Source organism: Odocoileus virginianus, chromosome 13 (genome assembly GCF_023699985.2).
Source record: "Odocoileus virginianus isolate 20LAN1187 ecotype Illinois chromosome 13, Ovbor_1.2, whole genome shotgun sequence".
Lineage (NCBI taxonomy): Eukaryota > Metazoa > Chordata > Mammalia > Artiodactyla > Cervidae > Odocoileus > Odocoileus virginianus.
The window spans coordinates 12768728-12787579 of NC_069686.1; the positions used below are offsets into that span (position 1 = coordinate 12768728).

The window sequence follows — 18852 nt, forward strand, 5'->3', positions numbered from 1 at the left end:
ACTTTCCTATCTACCTATCTATGTCTCAAACATGGCGATGCTACCACCATGTGAATGGCCCATGGTTCAACCGCAAAACAGCCACAAGGGAACTCTTGTTTCCCGCTCAGAGTTTGTCCTCTTCCTGTGTTCATCACTCAGTGAATCTCTGCACTGGATGCATGGAGTTATTTTTTTACTCCTCTATTAATAGCATTGGCAACCTACATCAAATTAATCAGCAGGTCCTATTGATTCTACCTCCTAAATGTCTTTCAACTCAGTCCTTTCCATCACCCCTCCCACCAGCAGCCACCATCCCAGTCTAGAGATAGTATCTCTCTCACCTGGATCTCTTATTTCCTGTTCATTCTTTACATTTAAGCCATAAGAACTCTTTCTAAAATGAGGAATCAGTCACATTACTCCCTTCTACCTTCTTAAAACCCTCTAGTGACTCCCCGTTCCTCTATGGTAAATTCACAATTCAAAAACCTGGTGACTGAGCACCCTTTCCTCAGCCTCGAGCTGCTCAGTTTTGCTCCATCTCTGGCTCTTCCCTAGAGGACCATCTTCAGCTTCTTTCGTTTCCTCAGATTCCCCAGCTTTCTATTGCCTCCGAGTCTTAAATACTATTCCCTCTTCCTGGGACACTGATCCTTTGGCTGACAGCTTAAAAATTTCACTTTCCTTGAGAGATCCACCCCCACCCCCCACCCCCACACTGTGTGTTCCACAGTGTCCTGAGTTTCTCTTACTACTGTACTCACCTGTGATCATTGCTTGGCTAGCAAGATCTATTTTTCGCTATCTTCCATTTTTAAGCTTTCATTCCTTCTATAATATCAGAGTAGTATGTCCCTTTATCCAGTTATTCTTAATTCTCTTTATCTCCTGCCATTAATTTAAACCTCAATTTTGGGCTCAGCTTTCTTAATTTTCTTAAGTTGGAAATTAATCTAGAGGATTAATATAATTAGGGAAGTATGCAATTGTATCAACTCTCCTGATCTCTCATTAGATGAATTATATCAAATTTTGATTTAATTTGGGAGAATATTCCCATAAATAGTGTGATGAAGACATGGACAAAGTATGCTTTACCATGCGTTATATTTAAATAACCATTAAGACTTAATGAAATGAATCATTCTTCTCAGCTTTTAAATTGGAAGGTTAACACCACATATATCAATATAATTATCTTTTTCTCCTCTAGTTAAAAGTTTATCAGGTGAATGTAGAGAGTTGAAAAGAGGGTGAAGAGGGTTTACTGTATTTTTGTTCCCCTTGGTCGTGACTGAGCATCCCTATGTCTGTTGTTTTCTTGTGGCTTTGATTGTTTTGGCAATGAATACCCCGTAGTCTTGGTGGCTGATTAACTCAGAGTTGAACTGTGGTGGATGAGGCCCTTCTCCAGAGATACAGACCATCACAAAGATAAGAGCAGAAATGCTTGCCTATTCCAGAGTGGATTTTCAAGTCCAGTCTCACAGGGTCCACATCACTAATATATAACCACCAGAATACATGCCATGATATTCTCTTTCTTCCTTCCCATTTTAAGGCTTTTTTCTTATTTGTGAACTGTATTGATCTTACTAGTGACTAAGCTCTTCATCATTTTGTACAATTGGTCTCATATGAGAATCATTTATGAGCATTTAAAACCAATTAAAAACCAAAGCTTCATACTGATTGATTCAACCTTCTCAAGTAATTCTCACCTGTAGCCAGAGTAAAGAACCACTGATTTAGGTCACAGGATGCACTCATTGATTTATCAACCTTCTTTTTTTAAAAAAATTTTAAATGTTTTTTTATCAACCTTCTTGACTTTCTTTATATGTAGACTTTCACCTTCATCTCACCCTTCCCCATCCCAGTAAATGGTGCTTCCATCTGTACAGTTTCTCAAATTAAAACCTGAGATTCTTTATCTTTCTCTAGTTCCCCATCCCCAACCAATGCGTCAGGAAGTACTGCCAACTCAACATATCCATCTATTTCTCCTTACCGCCATTGCTTTCTTTTAACCCAGACCATCGTCTTGCCTTACCTGGACCACTGACATTTCCTAAATGGTTTCTCCTAATCCAACCCTATCTCATCTTCCACAAGGTTCTTAACTTTTAAAAAATAGTCTTAAACTTTTATTGTAAAATATTTCAAACTTTTAGATAAGAATAGGCAATCAAGTTTTATAGAGTCTTAACATTGTACTATATTTGCTTCAAAGTTTTTTTGTTGTTGTTTGTTTTTTAGCGAGGAAAAATCGGTTGTTAGGAGCTGAAGCCTCACCCTCCCTTTCCCTCATGCCATCTCCTCTCTTCTTCCCTGCAGCTAACCAACCATGCATATCAGTTTAGAGTTTATTATTCTCATGCATGCAGTGTACTTTGCTATATAATATTTAGCATTGTTTTTAAATATTGGTGGTATTGTATAGATGGTATCAGATTGTAGCACTTTGCTTCATTTAACATGTTTTTGATATTTGTTCATGTTAATACAAGAACCTTTAGTTCACTCATTTAAATTGTTCTAGAGTATATCAAAACAAGACATCATAATGTATCTTTCTGTTGGCCATTCAAATGATTTTCAGGTTTTTTCTTTTCATAATTGATGTTGCAGTAAACGTTTGTACATCTCTCTCTGGTGCATGTGTGATAGTACCTCTAAATATATGTCAAGAAGTGAAATGTGGGGTCTCAGGGCCTTTTTAACTTTCTAATATTTTGCATAATTGCAATATAGTTTTTAGAAAAAAAGTTCTATTACTCAGGAAAAATGTGGAACACCTCCAGTATGCCAGTATGAAGTAGTAAATGAGAGACAAACGCTTTTCTGTCTTAGATCTTATATACCAGTGGCGGGAGAACAAATAAACTAAGATGATGCTTTCAGAGAATACTGAGTGCTGAAATGAATCATAGCATCCTTCTGCTTCAAGATCTTTGGTGATTTTCCATTAGGAACAGTGCAGCTCCTGCCTGGTCCTGTTAAGACTTGGCACCACCTGCCTCCTGCCTTGCTCTTCCATTCTCCCTTTGGCTTCCTGTTCTCTTGCCTTTGACCTTTGAGTGTGGGGAAACTACGAAGCTTTTTCTTGCTTCTGGACCTTCACATGTGCAATGTTTCAGCTTCCTGGAAAGTTTTCCCCACCATTCTTTGACTGACAAATTATTCCTCATGAATCAAGTCTGAGCTTACTTGTCCTGTCTTCAGAGAGACCTTCCTTGATCCCCAGAAATTAGATCCCTTCTTCTGAGTCTGTCTCATGGCACCTTGCTCTTTTACTGACTATCAGTTACCACAATACATGGTGTAGATTTATAGGCCTGTCACCTGCCTCACCTGCTACACTGCATGTGCCATGACGGCAGGAATGATGCAGCCTGACGCATGGTGGCTCCTAAGTGAATGAAAAACAAAAAATAATAATGCAAAGTAGTGTTTTTCTGAGAGTTTGGTTGCAGGCTCATTTTGAGCAGGAGATTTGGTTTTGCTTGGCTTTTGGTTTCTGTCTCTCCTTTAGGGTTCCACTCTTCCTAACTAAGGGTTTAGAATGGCCTCCAGAAGTTCTGGACCAGAATCAGGTCTTCGTAGGGGAGGGCTCCAGTTTTTTCAATTATGGGGATAACACAACCCTCGTAGAAGGCCAACAGTGTTTGCTCTGGGGGCGCTCACCTCATCCACAGCCAGCCTCGGTAGGCCCTCAGTCAGGTGAAATTCGTAGTTCTAGATGGTGGTAGATGACAGTGCTTTGCTTCTTATTTTTAAGTCTCTTTCAATGAGGAAATGCCAAGAGCACTGGCACTGGCATTTCAGCCAGTTCAGCCCCTAGCTTGAAACAGTGAGCCTGGATCCAGTTTGTCTTCTTCCTTGGAATGTTTTTAGCTCCCATTACCCTGTCAGAAGCCAGTCTTTGCTCTCTCTCTCTCACTCTCTCCTTCCTTCCTTCTCTTTCCTCTCACCCTCCCTTCCTTCTCTTCTTCCATTCCTTCCTTTTTCTTGCTTTCCACTTGAAAGTAAATTGAAGGCATTATGACATTTCATCTCAAAATACTCTAGCATGCATATCCTAAAGATAAGAACATTCTCCTACATCATTACAATATCACTATCACACCCAAGAAATTATATATTGACACATGATATTACCTAATATATAAAGTTCTCATTCAACTTTCTCTAGTCATCTTCCCCCTAAATTGTACAACACTTTTCAATGTCATTTAGGTTTCAGATCTCTTCAGTCTTCTTTAAACCAGCACAGCTCCCATGGCTTTATTTCATCTCTCCTGATACTGACATTTTTGAAGAGTCTAGGTTAGGCTTCCGACAGAACGACTCATGATCTGCATTTTTCCTAATTTTCTTTTCCTGAATTGATCAGATTCAGAGGTTGGACAAAAGCATTCCACATTCTTGATGATGTTGTGTCTTTCTTACGGCATCACATCAGGGAGGCAAATGGTGCTATTTCGTCTCATTAATGGTGATGCTAAGTTTGATCATTTTTAAAATCTTATGTCCATCAGATCTTTTAATAAAAAAGCATCTTTTCCTCTTTGAATTTAATGAGGAATCTGTGGGATAGCCCTTTGAGACTAAGTGAATAACTTGTTTAACAGTATTTTTTCACCTAATGGTATTGGCATCTATTGATAAATGATTCTTGCTTGTATCCATTATTGTATTGGTAGTTGCAAAATAGGTATTATATAATTTTATCAATTCTTCTATGTTTTTAGCTAACATCCTGTAAAGAAATCTGTTACCTCCTTCCTGCCCATTACATTAAAAACATTTTTTAAAGTATTTAAAAAGTATCAGTATGGGCTCATACATTCTATTTTTTTCCACAGGATCATTTTGACTGGAAGAAAAGTGGTGCTTTTCTGCATTTTTTTTCATAAGGCTTAATATATTTATTATGTATTTTTCTGATATAATACTTTGTAGCCAGTTGTCTTTGTGAAATAACATATTTTAGTAAATAGCATAGTGTGAAGTTCTACACAAAACACTTCCCCCTCCGCCAGTTTTGCTATGCTGTTGTGGTGGGGTTTAAAGTTTCTCTTTTCATTTACCGTGGTTAACAACTATGGGGGTGATTTGTTTTCATTTATAATCCTTTGGTGAATTCAACATGCAATCAAATGTGTTGTTGTTATTAAAAATCAGTGAGGTGAGGTTCCCAATGATAAGTTCCTATACACAGAAATAGACAAAAATACACTTCTTTCTCCTTCCTCTTGACAACCAGGCATAGGTAACCAATGCCCTCTCTTGTCTTATTTTTAGGATCGAAGATTCAATGACGAAATCGACAAACTAACTGGGTACAAGACGAAGTCGTTACTGTGCATGCCTATCCGAAGCAGTGATGGCGAGATCATCGGCGTGGCCCAAGCCATCAACAAGATTCCTGAGGGAGCCCCGTTTACCGAAGATGATGAAAAAGTAAGACTTCATGAACTTTGTGCTTTGTACTCTCCTTCTTGATTACTGATTGCTATTCTCCCTGAAAAGGACAGGAATTATGTGAATAGCTGTTGGATTAGACCATTCATGGATCAAAGAACTTTTTCTCCTATGATATGAAATATAATGGGAGCTTTTTATTCTATGTCATATCATAGAATGTAGTATAATTGAAAATAATTACTTCATCTTCACCTTAACTTGCTTTTCATTGCAATCCCCAGTAGTTTTCTTGTTATTCCATAGTCTTTATATTTCTTATAAATAAGCTTTTTAATTGAGGATCATAATACCAGCACACACAGCCCAAGGGAAGATAGGGGAGATAAAAAGATTACTGTGTTTCTGAAACTCAGCCCTTTTCTTCTATTTTTATAACTACTGTGAAGAATTATTTTCTCAGTCCTTCAATAAAAATCTCAATAAAATGAATGTTATTTAATTGTTATTCCAAATTGCTAATAAAAAGGACATTATTTTTGTCCCTGAAGAGCAGTTGACCTTGGCAGAAATGATGTACTCTTTGCTCTGAAATGTTGAATTCTCTCACCAGTATTTTATCCACCAGCTCGTTTTAAAAGAGAGAGCTTCAAAGAGCTGAAGTTCTGGCTTCGAATCTCTTTCCATTCCTGTTGAATAGAACCTGGTGGAATATTTATAAAATCTGTGGCAAAAGCAAATCTCAAGTTAATTTGTTTCAGTTTATGATTGCCATACTCCTGTTTGATTCTAAAAAACACTTTATAATTTAACCTTCTAGCTGTGAGATTGCTGTTTGCCAGTGCAGATTACTAATGCATTAAATTAATACAAATGTTCTGGTATAAAAGGTCAACATAAAATATGATTATAAGGAAAAAGATTTTTAAGAGATTCTTTTATTGAGAGGTCATTTCTCTAGTCAGATTTACATAGCCCAAATCCCAGAAAAGGTTGATAAACTCTTACTCTGTGATAGGACCTCAGGCAAGGTCTTACCCATTTAATAGTCAGCTATAGTGTGTAAGGTACTTATGCGGGGGCCATGAGAAACAAAGGTAAATTCCAGATGTGCTACGCTGTGTGGTCTGCACAAGGAGGAAGGGGAGGAAGCGATTTAGATATTCTAGGACTGCTGTGAGTGCCTAGGAAAGGGAGTGCGAGGCTCCCTTGAAGACTCTGAAGAGGCATCTTGGAGGAGATGACCTCTGATCAGACCTCTGAAGAAAGCTTTTTAGGACAAAGCTAGGTGAGAAGGTGACGCTGTTTAGGAACACAGAAAATGTAGTCGACCTCATTCACTATGCAAATATTTCCATGGAATGTGCAGATAGAACAAACATTTTATTTTGCTCCTTTTGTACCAAATATGACAGAGTCTTATAATAATATACCTCCTATAAGGACTTACGGGCTTCGCTGATGCTTGGATGGTAAAGAATCTGCCTGCAAAAGCAGGAGACACAGGTTCAACCCCTGGGATGGGGATACACCGTGGAGAAGGGAATGGCTACCCACTCCAGAGTCCTTGCCTGGAGAATTCCATGGATAGAGGAGCTTGGCAGGCTACAGTCTGTGGGGTCACAAAGAATCAGACACAACTGAGCAACTTTCACAGGAACATAATAAGGACTTATAGAAGGATTTGAGTTTGGTCTTTCCAAATGTAATAGCATTTCCCAAACAGTTGAGTTTATCTACAGATATTAGTCTTGCCTTGACTCTGTCTCCTTCATTTAAGAGAATTCCATTATATATTTAATTTTCATCTCTGATTGCATTTATGTTAGATTTATTTGCTGAACTTTTCTCAGTGGATTTGTACTTAGAATCTACGACTTCATAAACTCTGGATGATTGAAAGGGAAGGTCTGCAGAGGGCCTTGTTCCTGCCTTGAAGAGCATCAGTGCTTAGCTCTGCTGAGAATGAGGGCTAGGCCCAAGCTTCAGCTTGGCTAAGGACAAACAGCCTGCTTTGGGTGAGCCACTTAAACTCTGACTTTCAGTTTCCTCTTTGGTCAACTAGACTGTCTAGCATTCTACAGCATGAGAGTTTAATAAGGTCATCACTAGCAAATACTATGCAAAGTATAAGAAACTAGGCAAATGTAAACATAAATTTTTTAAAAAACTAACATTTTCCCCAAAGAATTTCAAAGTGTTCTTCTATATTTGTCACTTATTCCCAGGCAGCTTATTTCTTACATTAAAATGTTAGAAATTTACTAAATTTAAAGACATTTAAATGTAAGTAACATTTTATTTTCCAGGCTCCACAATTTTCTCACCTGATTAAAAAACCTTACCCTAGTCTCACTTCTTGGAAAGAAACCTCTATCACCTAGGGCACATAAGTTATATTATTACAGGTGACACCTGGATGGAGAGTATTTTTTATCTCAGATGCTCTATCTGGTGATTGTTCTTTACTGCAAGAACTCTATAGTAAACCAAACAGGAGCTGGGAGGAAGAAAAGCAGAAAACAAATTCTAGAAATGATTAACAGGAAAGAATAAGATCTAGATGCTTTTTTTTTTCATGTAAGAGAAAACTGTGGCACAGTGGGCATACAGGCCAGGTAGGGAGTATGGTGGTGATTTGGTTGCTCAGTCGTGTTCAACTCTTTGCAACCCCATGGACTATAGCCCACCAGGCTCCTCTGTTCATGGGATTTCCCAGGCAAGAATACTGGAGTGGGTTGCCACTTCCTCCTCCAGGGGACGAGTGTACTTGGGTTGAAATTCCAACTCTGCCGTAGCCTGTGTAACCTTGGGCAAGTTACTTAGCTTCTCTGTGCTCCAATTTCCTCCTTTTAGGAGAGAATATAATAAAAATACTCATCTCCTAGGACAATAGGGGAATTAAATGAGAAAACACAAGGAAAGAACTTGGAAGAGCACCTAGCACTTAGTAAGTCTTCATAAAAGATTAGCTTGTACTGAAGCCACATTAGTATATGTGAGATACAGTCAGGTCTCAGTTAAAGAATTACCTTTGTATAATATAAGTCTGTAAGTTTTTATTAAGCATAGTCTATGTGCCAGTTCCACTGTCAGAATTTCAACAACAAAATTAGGGCTATACTTTGTAAATTTACAGTTCTCTTGTGTTTATGATTGTTTATGCACATACTGTTTTACTTGATTGTACAAGATTATACTTATACCAATTTGTATTCTACTTTCTAATTTAAAGTTATTTCTTACATATGTGTCCACATATAGCCTTCATTTGCCATTTTTAGGGATTAGAAATTTTCTTCTTTGTCTGTATAATCTAGCTTGCTTAGTCCTTGCCTTATTACTGGAAATTTGGGTTGTTTCTAGTTTTTCACTAATACAAATAACTCCTGAATGAGCATCTTGAACAAATTACCATTTTCTTTTGTGTTATTTCCTTGGGGTGTATTCCAGAGGCTGAAATTACCGAGTCAAAGAGGAAGAAAAGTTTTATAGCTCTTTTTCCAAGTTATCAAATAGCTTTCAGAAATATTGAGCCCATTTATAACGGTAGCAGCATACCCATACCTCTCTTCACAGAGACCTGCCAACTTTGTTCAATTCACATTTAAAACTCAAATTAGTTTTCCTTAGTCTGCCAGGCAGGCTTCAGAGAACCTCCTCCCACATTTACCAGTATCAACTCCAGCAACAGAATTTTCATTGTTGCCTACAAGTAAGGAAACGAGGGCGGGGAATGAAAGTGCAGTGTTCAGTGTCGGTGAGGGGCACCAGACCAGACAGCCTTCAAGGCTTGTTCAAGTCTTTGCCTGGTGTGGATTAGCAGAATGACCTTCTGCTAAGGTCAATTCCTCCTAGCCTTGGACCTCCTGGGGCTATTGTGAGGAGTTAAGTAGATAATAGATGTAAAGGTCTTATCAATAATGAGCTGAAATCTTACCATCTACTCCAATCCAAATGAATAAAATTTGAACTATATTTGTTATTTTACTTTATACATATAACTGCTATGTCATCATTCATATGGATAGTGATAAATTTATTGCACATTTAGCATAATGTGATTTGTATATCCTGATATCCTAAAATGTCAACTTCTGGAGACTATCAGCTGTGTTATGTTTGGTGTAATTCCAACACATTTTGCCATATGAGAATTGGTAAGTTATTTGCCTGGGATAAATTAAAAATTAAATGTGTTACATTCATTTCTAGGCTATTTACATCTCTAACATAATGTGCATAGGATCCTACTGTGTTTCTTAAAAACTCTATACGTATGTATGTTTTGGTGACTGTGCCATATCATGTAATATTTGATGGCAGCCCCCAGAAAGGTCATCAAGTCCTTTTCCTACAAACCCTGTCCTCATCCAATGCAGAAATCTACCTGACAGATGGTTATCCTGGCTCTGCCTAAAAATTTCCCTTTCAATTATTTTAAATCATCATATTATTTAAAGTTCTTGCATAATTAGCAATAATTTTATCAGTTATGGTCAGGGTTTGTATGAAATATAATCTACCACATGCACATAATTTAATAATTTAAGTTATATAATGACAAATTACTAGTTTGGCAATTCATGTTGCAAGTGCACCTAAAGGTGGATCATACCCAAGAGGTGAGCAGAATTTCCTGGTTCACCTCATGATTTCCAGCATACGTTCCTGTTTTCCTGTGATACATATACACTAGCTGCTTGAGGTGGTATGATTAGACTCCTTGCATCCAATTAATTGATCACTTCATTATTCCTGACTGAAAGGAGGTGTTATCTTGCAAAATAAAATGAGACCTGGATGGGAGCAAATATTTGGGATCTCTCAAGATGTATGGGCACAGCAGGGGAAACCTGGGATATGGAAATAAGCATGGGCTCTTATCCACCCTTCCTAGCTTGTCATTACTTGAGCCCCAAAAGAGCTGTTTATTATGTCATTGTTGAGTGAGGACTATGTCCATTGCAGTTACTTTCCATAACCATCTTATAAGAAGTTGTGGCTTGAAGTTCTTCTCTGGCTTATCGCAGAGGGTTTCTTTAGCCTGTGATCACCTCTCTCCAGCTCACAGTTTGGAGTGTTCAGCTACCCTGCCTCTCTCCTTTGTGCGAGCATGTTCAGACACCCTGCAGAGCTGGGATGCAGCCAACCGAGGTAGGCTGCCCTGGGACTGGACACATTCCAAGAACTTATTATGGTTGATGCTGCCCTGCCAGTTGGTGTTGAGGATGGTGCACGGATGATGCTAATGAGTCTTGCAGAAGCTGGAGTTTTGTTATCTGCAACAGGCCTGAGATAGCCACAAAAGGGAGGATTTCCTAAGCTCCTGGTCTTACATTTTTAAATTGTTCCCGATTTTATGAAGGCTAATGTTTAGGATCCTGGTGAGATATCAAGGGTGCTATAGATACTAAAGTTCACATTAGTGGGGCTGAAGGATGTTGATACATCATGCTGATAGGGGTAACAAATTAGTGGTCCCAAAGAGTGGATGCAGCTCACAGATGTTTGTCTTGCATGGAGTTGGTTTGGTATAGAATTTATTTATTTATTTACTTTTTCAGAAAGCCTTTAGATGTGCCTGTAAGCTCCAATTCTGCCATAATAGACAATCCCCAAATTACTAGTCAATTTAATAAAATCAACTTAAGGAAGCGAAGATGGACAGGTTTCTTCTGTCATCTTATGAAGTTAGTTTCTCTCTGAAGGTACTTTTCAAAAGTGCTTTTCAAATCATTATGTTTAAAAACCTTGTTACATGTGTGGCTAGTGGTATTATAACGCTGCTGCTGCTGCTGCTGCTGCCAAGTTGCTTCAGTTGTGTCCGACTCTGTGTGACCCTATAGATGGCAGCCCATCAGGCTCTGTCCCTGGGGTTCTCCAGGCAAGAACACTGGAGTGGGTTGCCATTTCCTTCTCCAATGCATGAAAGTGAAAAGTGAAAGTTAAGTCGCTCAGTCGTGTCTGACTCTGGGACCGCATGGACCGTAGCCTACCAGGCTCCTCCGTCCATGGGATTTTCCAGGTGAGAGTACTGGAGTGGGTTGCCATTGCCTTCTCCATAGCTCTGCTAGTCAGGTTTATGTGTTTTCTCCTAATACTGCGCTGTCTTTTAGATACCCAAATACTAAACAAACAGTGGGTTAACTAATGTGAACATGTGGCCTTTTTGTCCTCATCTCATTTTCCCCTCTTTCCTGTCTATATTCCAATTAAGTTAGATTTTCAAAACTGTTGCAATAAAATTAGAATTAAAAAATCAGTGTTTGATGAAAGGTTTAAAAACTTCTGGAAGACAACTCTTGATTTCAAGTTATAGTTCATTAATAAGATTTCAGACCTGGAAAAATTTGGATTGAATATTGTAACTTGTTAATTGTAATGTCTTATCTACATTCAAGCTGTTTGTCACTGTACTATTTGCCTTTTAACGTCTATTATCCAGGTCTTATGTGATCACAGTGAAGCTTCAGAGCTTCAGAGACCTGTTTTATGTTCTGTGTATTCCCTGGACTATATCTGACTGAGAATTTCAGAAATAAGCAAGGTTTACAAGAAAAAACTATTACTAACAGAGTATCTGTCAGAACTCTGGTTAAACTTCCAGGATTTTTTTCCTGTTGGAGAACTGTCTCTGACTTTGAGCACTATTCTCTGCCTCGTCCTTAGGCAGGATCTAATGGTGGGGTAAGAATGGGAGTCTGCCTGCCAGGGCCCAGGTTAAGGGTTATTGCTCTAAAAAACTGGTCACTCTGCCCCAGTGTGGTCATGTGCTTCCTACTCCCACAACTTTACTTGTATTCTTATCTGACTGCACGAAATTCTTCTCTTCTTCATCCTCTTTCAAGGTTTAAGTCAAATCCTGTCATCTATTCCAAAAGCGATTATTATTTTTCCTTAATAGTAGTTCCTAATGTTTTATAGTTTAACATTTTTTTCAGACGTCCCCTATGATTGCAGTTGGATTTTGACTAACCATTTGTTGAGCAAAGATATTGCGACTAAATATTTAGGGACTAAGAAAATCAATGACACACCAGTTGACAAAATGAAAGGCAATACCTACATAGTGTATTTTGTATTTCAGATGCAAATGATGTTTGGTATGTTGGCAGATATACATGTCCCTTGCAAAAATTACAGTGTCTTTTGTTGGCTTTTGTAACTTCCTGCTTTTTGAGCTTCTCTTTTTATATTTCTAAGGGTTCCCAAGGAGATGATAAATGCTTGGCCTGTCTCTTTCCATATACTTTGCAGAACCTTGTTCAGTAGTTTGCACTAAGCAGGGACCTGAACGAGCAGGAAATAAATAAATGAACCAAGTAAGTTACAGGGCTGTAAATGTTACAATGCGGAATCAGAGGGATTTTGAATGATCATTAATCTGAACATCATTTTTAATGGCCAAATGATGTTTCATTGTGAAAGATCTATGCATTCATTCACTACTTATTGAGTCTCTACTTAGTAAATACTACTATGTTTGAGGCACTGTTCCACGTATGGGGGTTAAACTGCTTAATGAGAGACAAAAATTCCTGCCCTTTCAGAATTTGCATTCTTATGGTATACACAGACAATAAACAAAGTAAATATCTGAGTATATAACTTCCAGTAGTGATTAGAAATAGAATTCTTATAATTTAGGTAATTCAGCCATTTTTTTTCTGTAACTTGTATTCATACAACTGTGCTTAATTAAGTTTAGGTAAGATTAAAATGTTTACAGTACAATAGGATCTTTCACTAGGCTGGAGCAAGATTTGAGCCAAAGCTTTCTCCTCAGTACCATGTTAAATGGTGATGGACTCCTCAACTGAATCTCTTTTCCCTCTAAACTTCAGGTGTTCACACAAGATGCGTGTCCCTCTAGGCTGCCTTAAGCACTTGAAGTACAAAAAGTGTTGTCCATTATGTTCACGTCAGATATCTTGGTACTGCATCTTCTCATGGGTATTGAGCTGTAAGCGCAGTACCAATTTACCATCACCTGAATTGGAAAAGTTAAGAAAGCCTGATGATCCTGACCTGACGTGGTCAGGCTGCTGACATATAGTACTGGACAGACGGGACTCTGGGGCGAATGGGAGGAAAAGGTGGAGGGCTGAGAGAAGTTCAGGGTATTCTGATTTTCAGAGACCAGTATGTCCATGACTTTTAATATTTGGCAGGTTATGAAACAGCTTATAGTGAAGTCAGTTCTAAAAGTGCAAAATGACACACACACACACAAAAACCCAAAACTGTCTCGTAAACTCTGTCTCAGATTTATACAGGGCTTAGATAAGGGAGAGTGATATGCAATCACAGATTAGAAATAAATAAGCATTTGTTGGGAAGAAGAATGATTATTAAAGAACTAGAACAGGGTATTATGGATTCTTGTTTACTGGAGATTTCAAATTAAGACAGATAATATCTTATTTGAATAAGTAGTGTTTTGTTGTCTGAATAAAAGCACAAGTTTACTTTTTTCACCTTAGAATGGTGAAATACTTGAATTGGAATTTTGAAAATTTAAGTCAAATTCTTTTTTAATTTAAAGTAGAGTATAATTCCAAACGACTACCTTTGATCTGAGCATATTTGTCTTTCTTGGTTTATTTTCATTTCCTTTCATGATAATATTATTTTCTAATTATAAAAATAATACAAACTTACTACATTTTTAAAATACAAAAATGAAAAAAATAAAATCGCCTATAATCCTAATTTGCAGAGGGAATATTGTTCATATTCTTGATATATTTCCTTATATTTCTTTATTTTTACTTACCAATAAAGATATATCTCCAAATTTGCATTATAAAGTATGCATGATTGTGCTTTAATTTTTCAAGGCACAATTCCTATGTGTGCATAATCTTCTATCATGTAATTATACAATGATTTATTAATCATCCCTCAGCATTTAAGTTTTTTCCAAAATTATGTTACAATAAAATTATAATTAATGTACTTTTTATAAATAAATCTAGGACTTCATCATAGGATAGGTACATTAAATTGCTATTTTGTAGGTCAAAAACATTTACAATTTTCTGTGGTTCAAATATAGGATTACTGGTTCAGGCAGTTTTTTGTTTTTCTTTTTTGAGTGTGAGATTTTTTTTAAATTGAAGCATATTTGATTTACAATTTAGTTTCAGGTGTGCATCATAGTGATTCAATGTGTTTTTAATAGATTATACTCCATTTAAAGTTATTACAAAAATAATGGCTACATTTCCCTGTGCTGTACAATATAGCCGTGTTGCTTATTTATTTTATAATGGTAGTTTGTATCTCCCAGTCTCAAACCCCTGTCTTGCCCCTTCCCCCTTTTTTTTCCTTTTGGCAATCACTAATTCTCTATATCTGTGAGTTGGTTTCTGTTTTGTTATATACATTCATTTATTTTATTTCTTAGATTTCATATATAAGTGATACATAGAGTATTTGTATTTTCTCTGTCCGACGTATTTCAGTAAGAATAATTCCCTCTAGGTCCATCCATATTGTTGCAAATGGCAGAATTTCATTCTTTTTTATGGTTAACGTACCGCATCTTATCCATTTATCTGTTGATGAAGAGTTAGCTTGTTTTTGTATCTTGGCTATTATAAATAATGCTGTGCATGTATCTTTTTGAATTATTGCTTTCATTTTCTTTGCATACATATCAAAGCAGTAGAATTGCTGGGTCATACAGTAGTTCTATGGTTTTTTTGAGGAGGAAACTCCATAGTGTTTTCCACAGTGGCTGCACCAATTTATAGTCCCACCAACAGTGTACTCGACTTTCCTTTTCTCTACATCCTCACCAACATTTGTTATTTGTGGTCTTTTTAGTGATGACCATTCTGACAGATGTGAGGTAGTAACTTGTGGTTTTTCATTTCTCTGATGATTAATGAATGATGTTGAGCAGTTTTTTCATGCACTTGTAGGCCATTTGTATGTCTTCTTTGGAAAATTTTCTATTCAGGTCTTCTACCCATTTTTATTAATAAATCAGGTTATTTGTTTTTTTCAATATGGAGTTGTGTCAGCTGCTTGTATATTTGGATATTAACCCATTATCAGTCATATCATTCACAAATATTTCCTTCCATTCAGTAGTTTTTCTTTTTCATTTTGTTGATGGTTTTCTTTGCTGTGCAAAAGCTTTTAAATGTTAACTAGGTCACATTTGTTTTTTGCCTTTGTCTCTTTTGAACATTAATTTTTAATAAAAACTTCAGTCAGTTCAGTTCAGTTGCTCAGTCGTGTCTGACTCTTTGCGACCCCATGAATTGCAGCACGCCGGGCCTCCCTGTCCATCAGCAACTCCCGGAGTTTACTCAAACTCATGTCCATTGAGTCTGTGATGCCATCCAGCCATCTCCTCCTCTGTCGTCCCCTTCTCCTCCTGCCCCCAATCCCTCCCAGCATCAGGGTCTTTTCCAATGAGTCAACTCTTTGCATGAGGCGGCCAAAGTATTGGAGTTCCAGCTTCATTGAGATGTAATTCACATACCACACAATTCACCCATTTAAAGAGCACAGTTCAATGGCTTTTAGTATATTTTCAGAGATCTATGACTATCACCACATTCAAATTTAGGATGCCTTAATCACCTCAAAAGCAACCCCATGTCCATTTGCTCCCAGCTCTTTTAGTCTTAGGCTACTGACAGCCTACTTGCTGTTTCTATGGGTTTGCCAATTTGGGGCAAGTTATGTAAATTGAGCCATACAATATGTGGTTCATTTTGACTGGCTTCATTCACTTAGCATAATGACTTCAAGATTCATCCATGTTGCAGCATTTATCCGTACTATTACTATTTCTTTTTGTGACTAAATAATGCTCCGTTGTATGAACATACCACATTTTACTTATCCATTCATCAGTTGATGAACATTTGAGTTGTTTCCACTTCTTGACTGTTATGAATAACGCTGCAGTGAACATTCACATACAAGTTTTTGTGTGAACATATGTTTTCATTTTTCTTGGAGACAAATCTAGGAAGAGAATTGCTGGGCCATATGGTAACTCTAATGTTTAACCTTCTGAGGAACTACCAGACACTTTCCCAAACTGGCAGCACTGTTCTACATTTCCACCAGCAATATATGAGTATTCCAATTCCTCCAGATCCTTAGCATACTTTAAAAAAATTAATTTATTTTAATTGGAGGATAATTACTTGACATGTTGTGATGGTTTTGCCATACATCGACAGGGATTAGGCGCAGGTGCACTGTGAACCCCAACCTTGCTTCCACCTCCCTTCCCACCCCATCCCTCTTGCTTGTCCCAGAGCAACGACTTTGAGTGCCCCGCTTCATGCATTGAACTTGCACTGGGCATCTATTTTATTTTATATATGGTAATGTACATGTTTCAATGCTAATCTCTCTCAAATCATCCCACCCTCATCTTCTCCCACAGAGTCCAAAAGTCTGTTCTTTATGTCTGTCTCTTTTGCTGCCTTGCATATAGGATCATTGTTACCATCTTTCTAAATTCCATATATATTTGTTAATGTACAGTATTTGTGTTTCTCTTTCTGACTTACTTCACTCATTGTATAACAGGCTTCAGTTTCATCCACCTCATTAGGACTGACTCAAATGTGTCCCTTTTAATAGCTGAGTGATATTCCATTGTGTGTATGTACCACAACTTCCTTATCCATTCATCTGCCAATGGACATCTAGGTTGCTTCGATGTCCTAGCTTTTGTAAACAGTGCTGCAATGAACACTGGGGTACCTATGTCTCTTTCAATTCTGGTTTCCTTGGTGTGAATGCCCAGGAGTGGGATTGCTGGGTTGTATGGCAGTTCTATTCCCAGTTTTTAAAGGAATTTCCACAGTGTTCTCCATAGTGGCTCTACCAGTTTGCATTCCCACCTACATTGTAAGAGTATTCCCTTTTCTCCACACCCTCTCCAGCATTTATTGTTTGTAGACTTTTTGATGGTAGCCATTCTGAACGGCGTGAGATGGTACCTCATTATGTTTTTTATTTCGTTTTCTCTAATAATGAGTGATGTTGAGCATCTTTTCATGTGTTTATTAGCCATCTGTATGTCTTCTTTGGAGAAATGTCTGTTTGGTTCTTTTGCCCACTTTTTGATTGGGTTGTTCGTTTTTCTGGTATTGAGCTGCATGAGCTGCTTGTATATTTTGGAGATTAACTCTTTGTCAGTTTTTTCATATGCTATTATTTTCTCCCATTCTAAAGGTTGCCTTTTCAACTTGCTTATAGTTTCCTTCATTGTGCAAAAGCTTTTGAGTTTATTTAGATCCCATTTTTTAATTTTTGTTTTTGTTTCCATTACTCTCGGAGGTGGGTCACAGAGGATCTTGCTGTGATTTATGTCAGAGTGTTCTGCCTATGTTTTCCTCTAAGAGTTTTATAGTTTCTGATCTTACATTTAGGTCTTTAATCCATTTTGAGTTTATTTTTGTGTATGATATTACAAAGTGTTCTAGTTTCATTGTTTTATATGTGGTTGACCAGTTTTCTAGCACCTGTCATTTTGATTTAGTCATTTTGCTGGGTATGAACTCGTGTTTCATTGTGGTTTTGATTTGCCTTGTCCTGATGGCTGATGTTGAGTCTCTTTTCATGTGCTCATTTGTGGAACTATTTTTTTTTTAATATTCTTGATAAATTTCACCCATTTTCCCCCAGAAAATTGTATTAATACTTAATGCCAATAGCAGTATATCGACTCACTGAAATTTTACCAGCTTCAATATTATAATTTTAAAAGATTGCTTTCCTTTGATTTCTGATTTCACTTTATTTCCACTTCTCTGATTTATTCTGTGTGTGCATGTATTTCATAAGAATTAATTAGCCATTGGTCTCAATGAACATATTTTTTTAACTAGAAGAAAGATTATCATAATGCAAACTGACCTAAGCCAATTTGATCACACACAACTACTAGTTTATTTGTAATAGCTTTTAAGTACATCATAATAGCTGCCTGAAAGCTTTCAGTTGATAGGAGATGACTGCTTTCCTACAACGTTGCTACTTGCTTTTAATGAAAGCAGGTCTCAGACCAAAATCTGCTACATAAAAAGACATTTATCTAACAAAATGTATTGGCAAGTTGGGTCAAATAGTTCCTATACCCTATATAGTAAGTTTCATGAAATCCAAGCTCTCTTTGTTTTAGGTGATCTAAATACCCCTGGCACTGTGTCAGAAGCAAAATCTGGTAGCTCTTGTGGTAGGTATCAGGCAGCCAGACCCTTTGACCCAGTGGCAGGATTGGACAGCCTCAGAGTCTGCCCCTAAGGATACATCACCTTTGGAATTTGCTAGATTTTTACATCTTATTAATAAAAGTGTTGAGGGGTCTCTAGAATATTATTACCAATATACATATCTTGAATACGACTAGTTTCATAATTAGAGTCCATATCTAATACCCATTGTGCTGATTAA

The 18852-nt window shown here is 37.3% G+C and overlaps 1 protein-coding gene across 1 annotated transcript in view; it reads left to right on the forward strand.

The window, feature by feature from the left end:
* PDE11A (phosphodiesterase 11A) overlaps positions 1 to 18852 on the forward strand; it is a 402070-nt gene that overhangs the window by 47578 nt on the left and 335640 nt on the right. The window contains exon 2 of the mRNA XM_020908326.2: positions 5293 to 5451. Within this exon, the coding sequence (XP_020763985.2) occupies positions 5293 to 5451 (159 nt within the window). The remainder of the gene's footprint in view (positions 1 to 5292; positions 5452 to 18852) is intronic.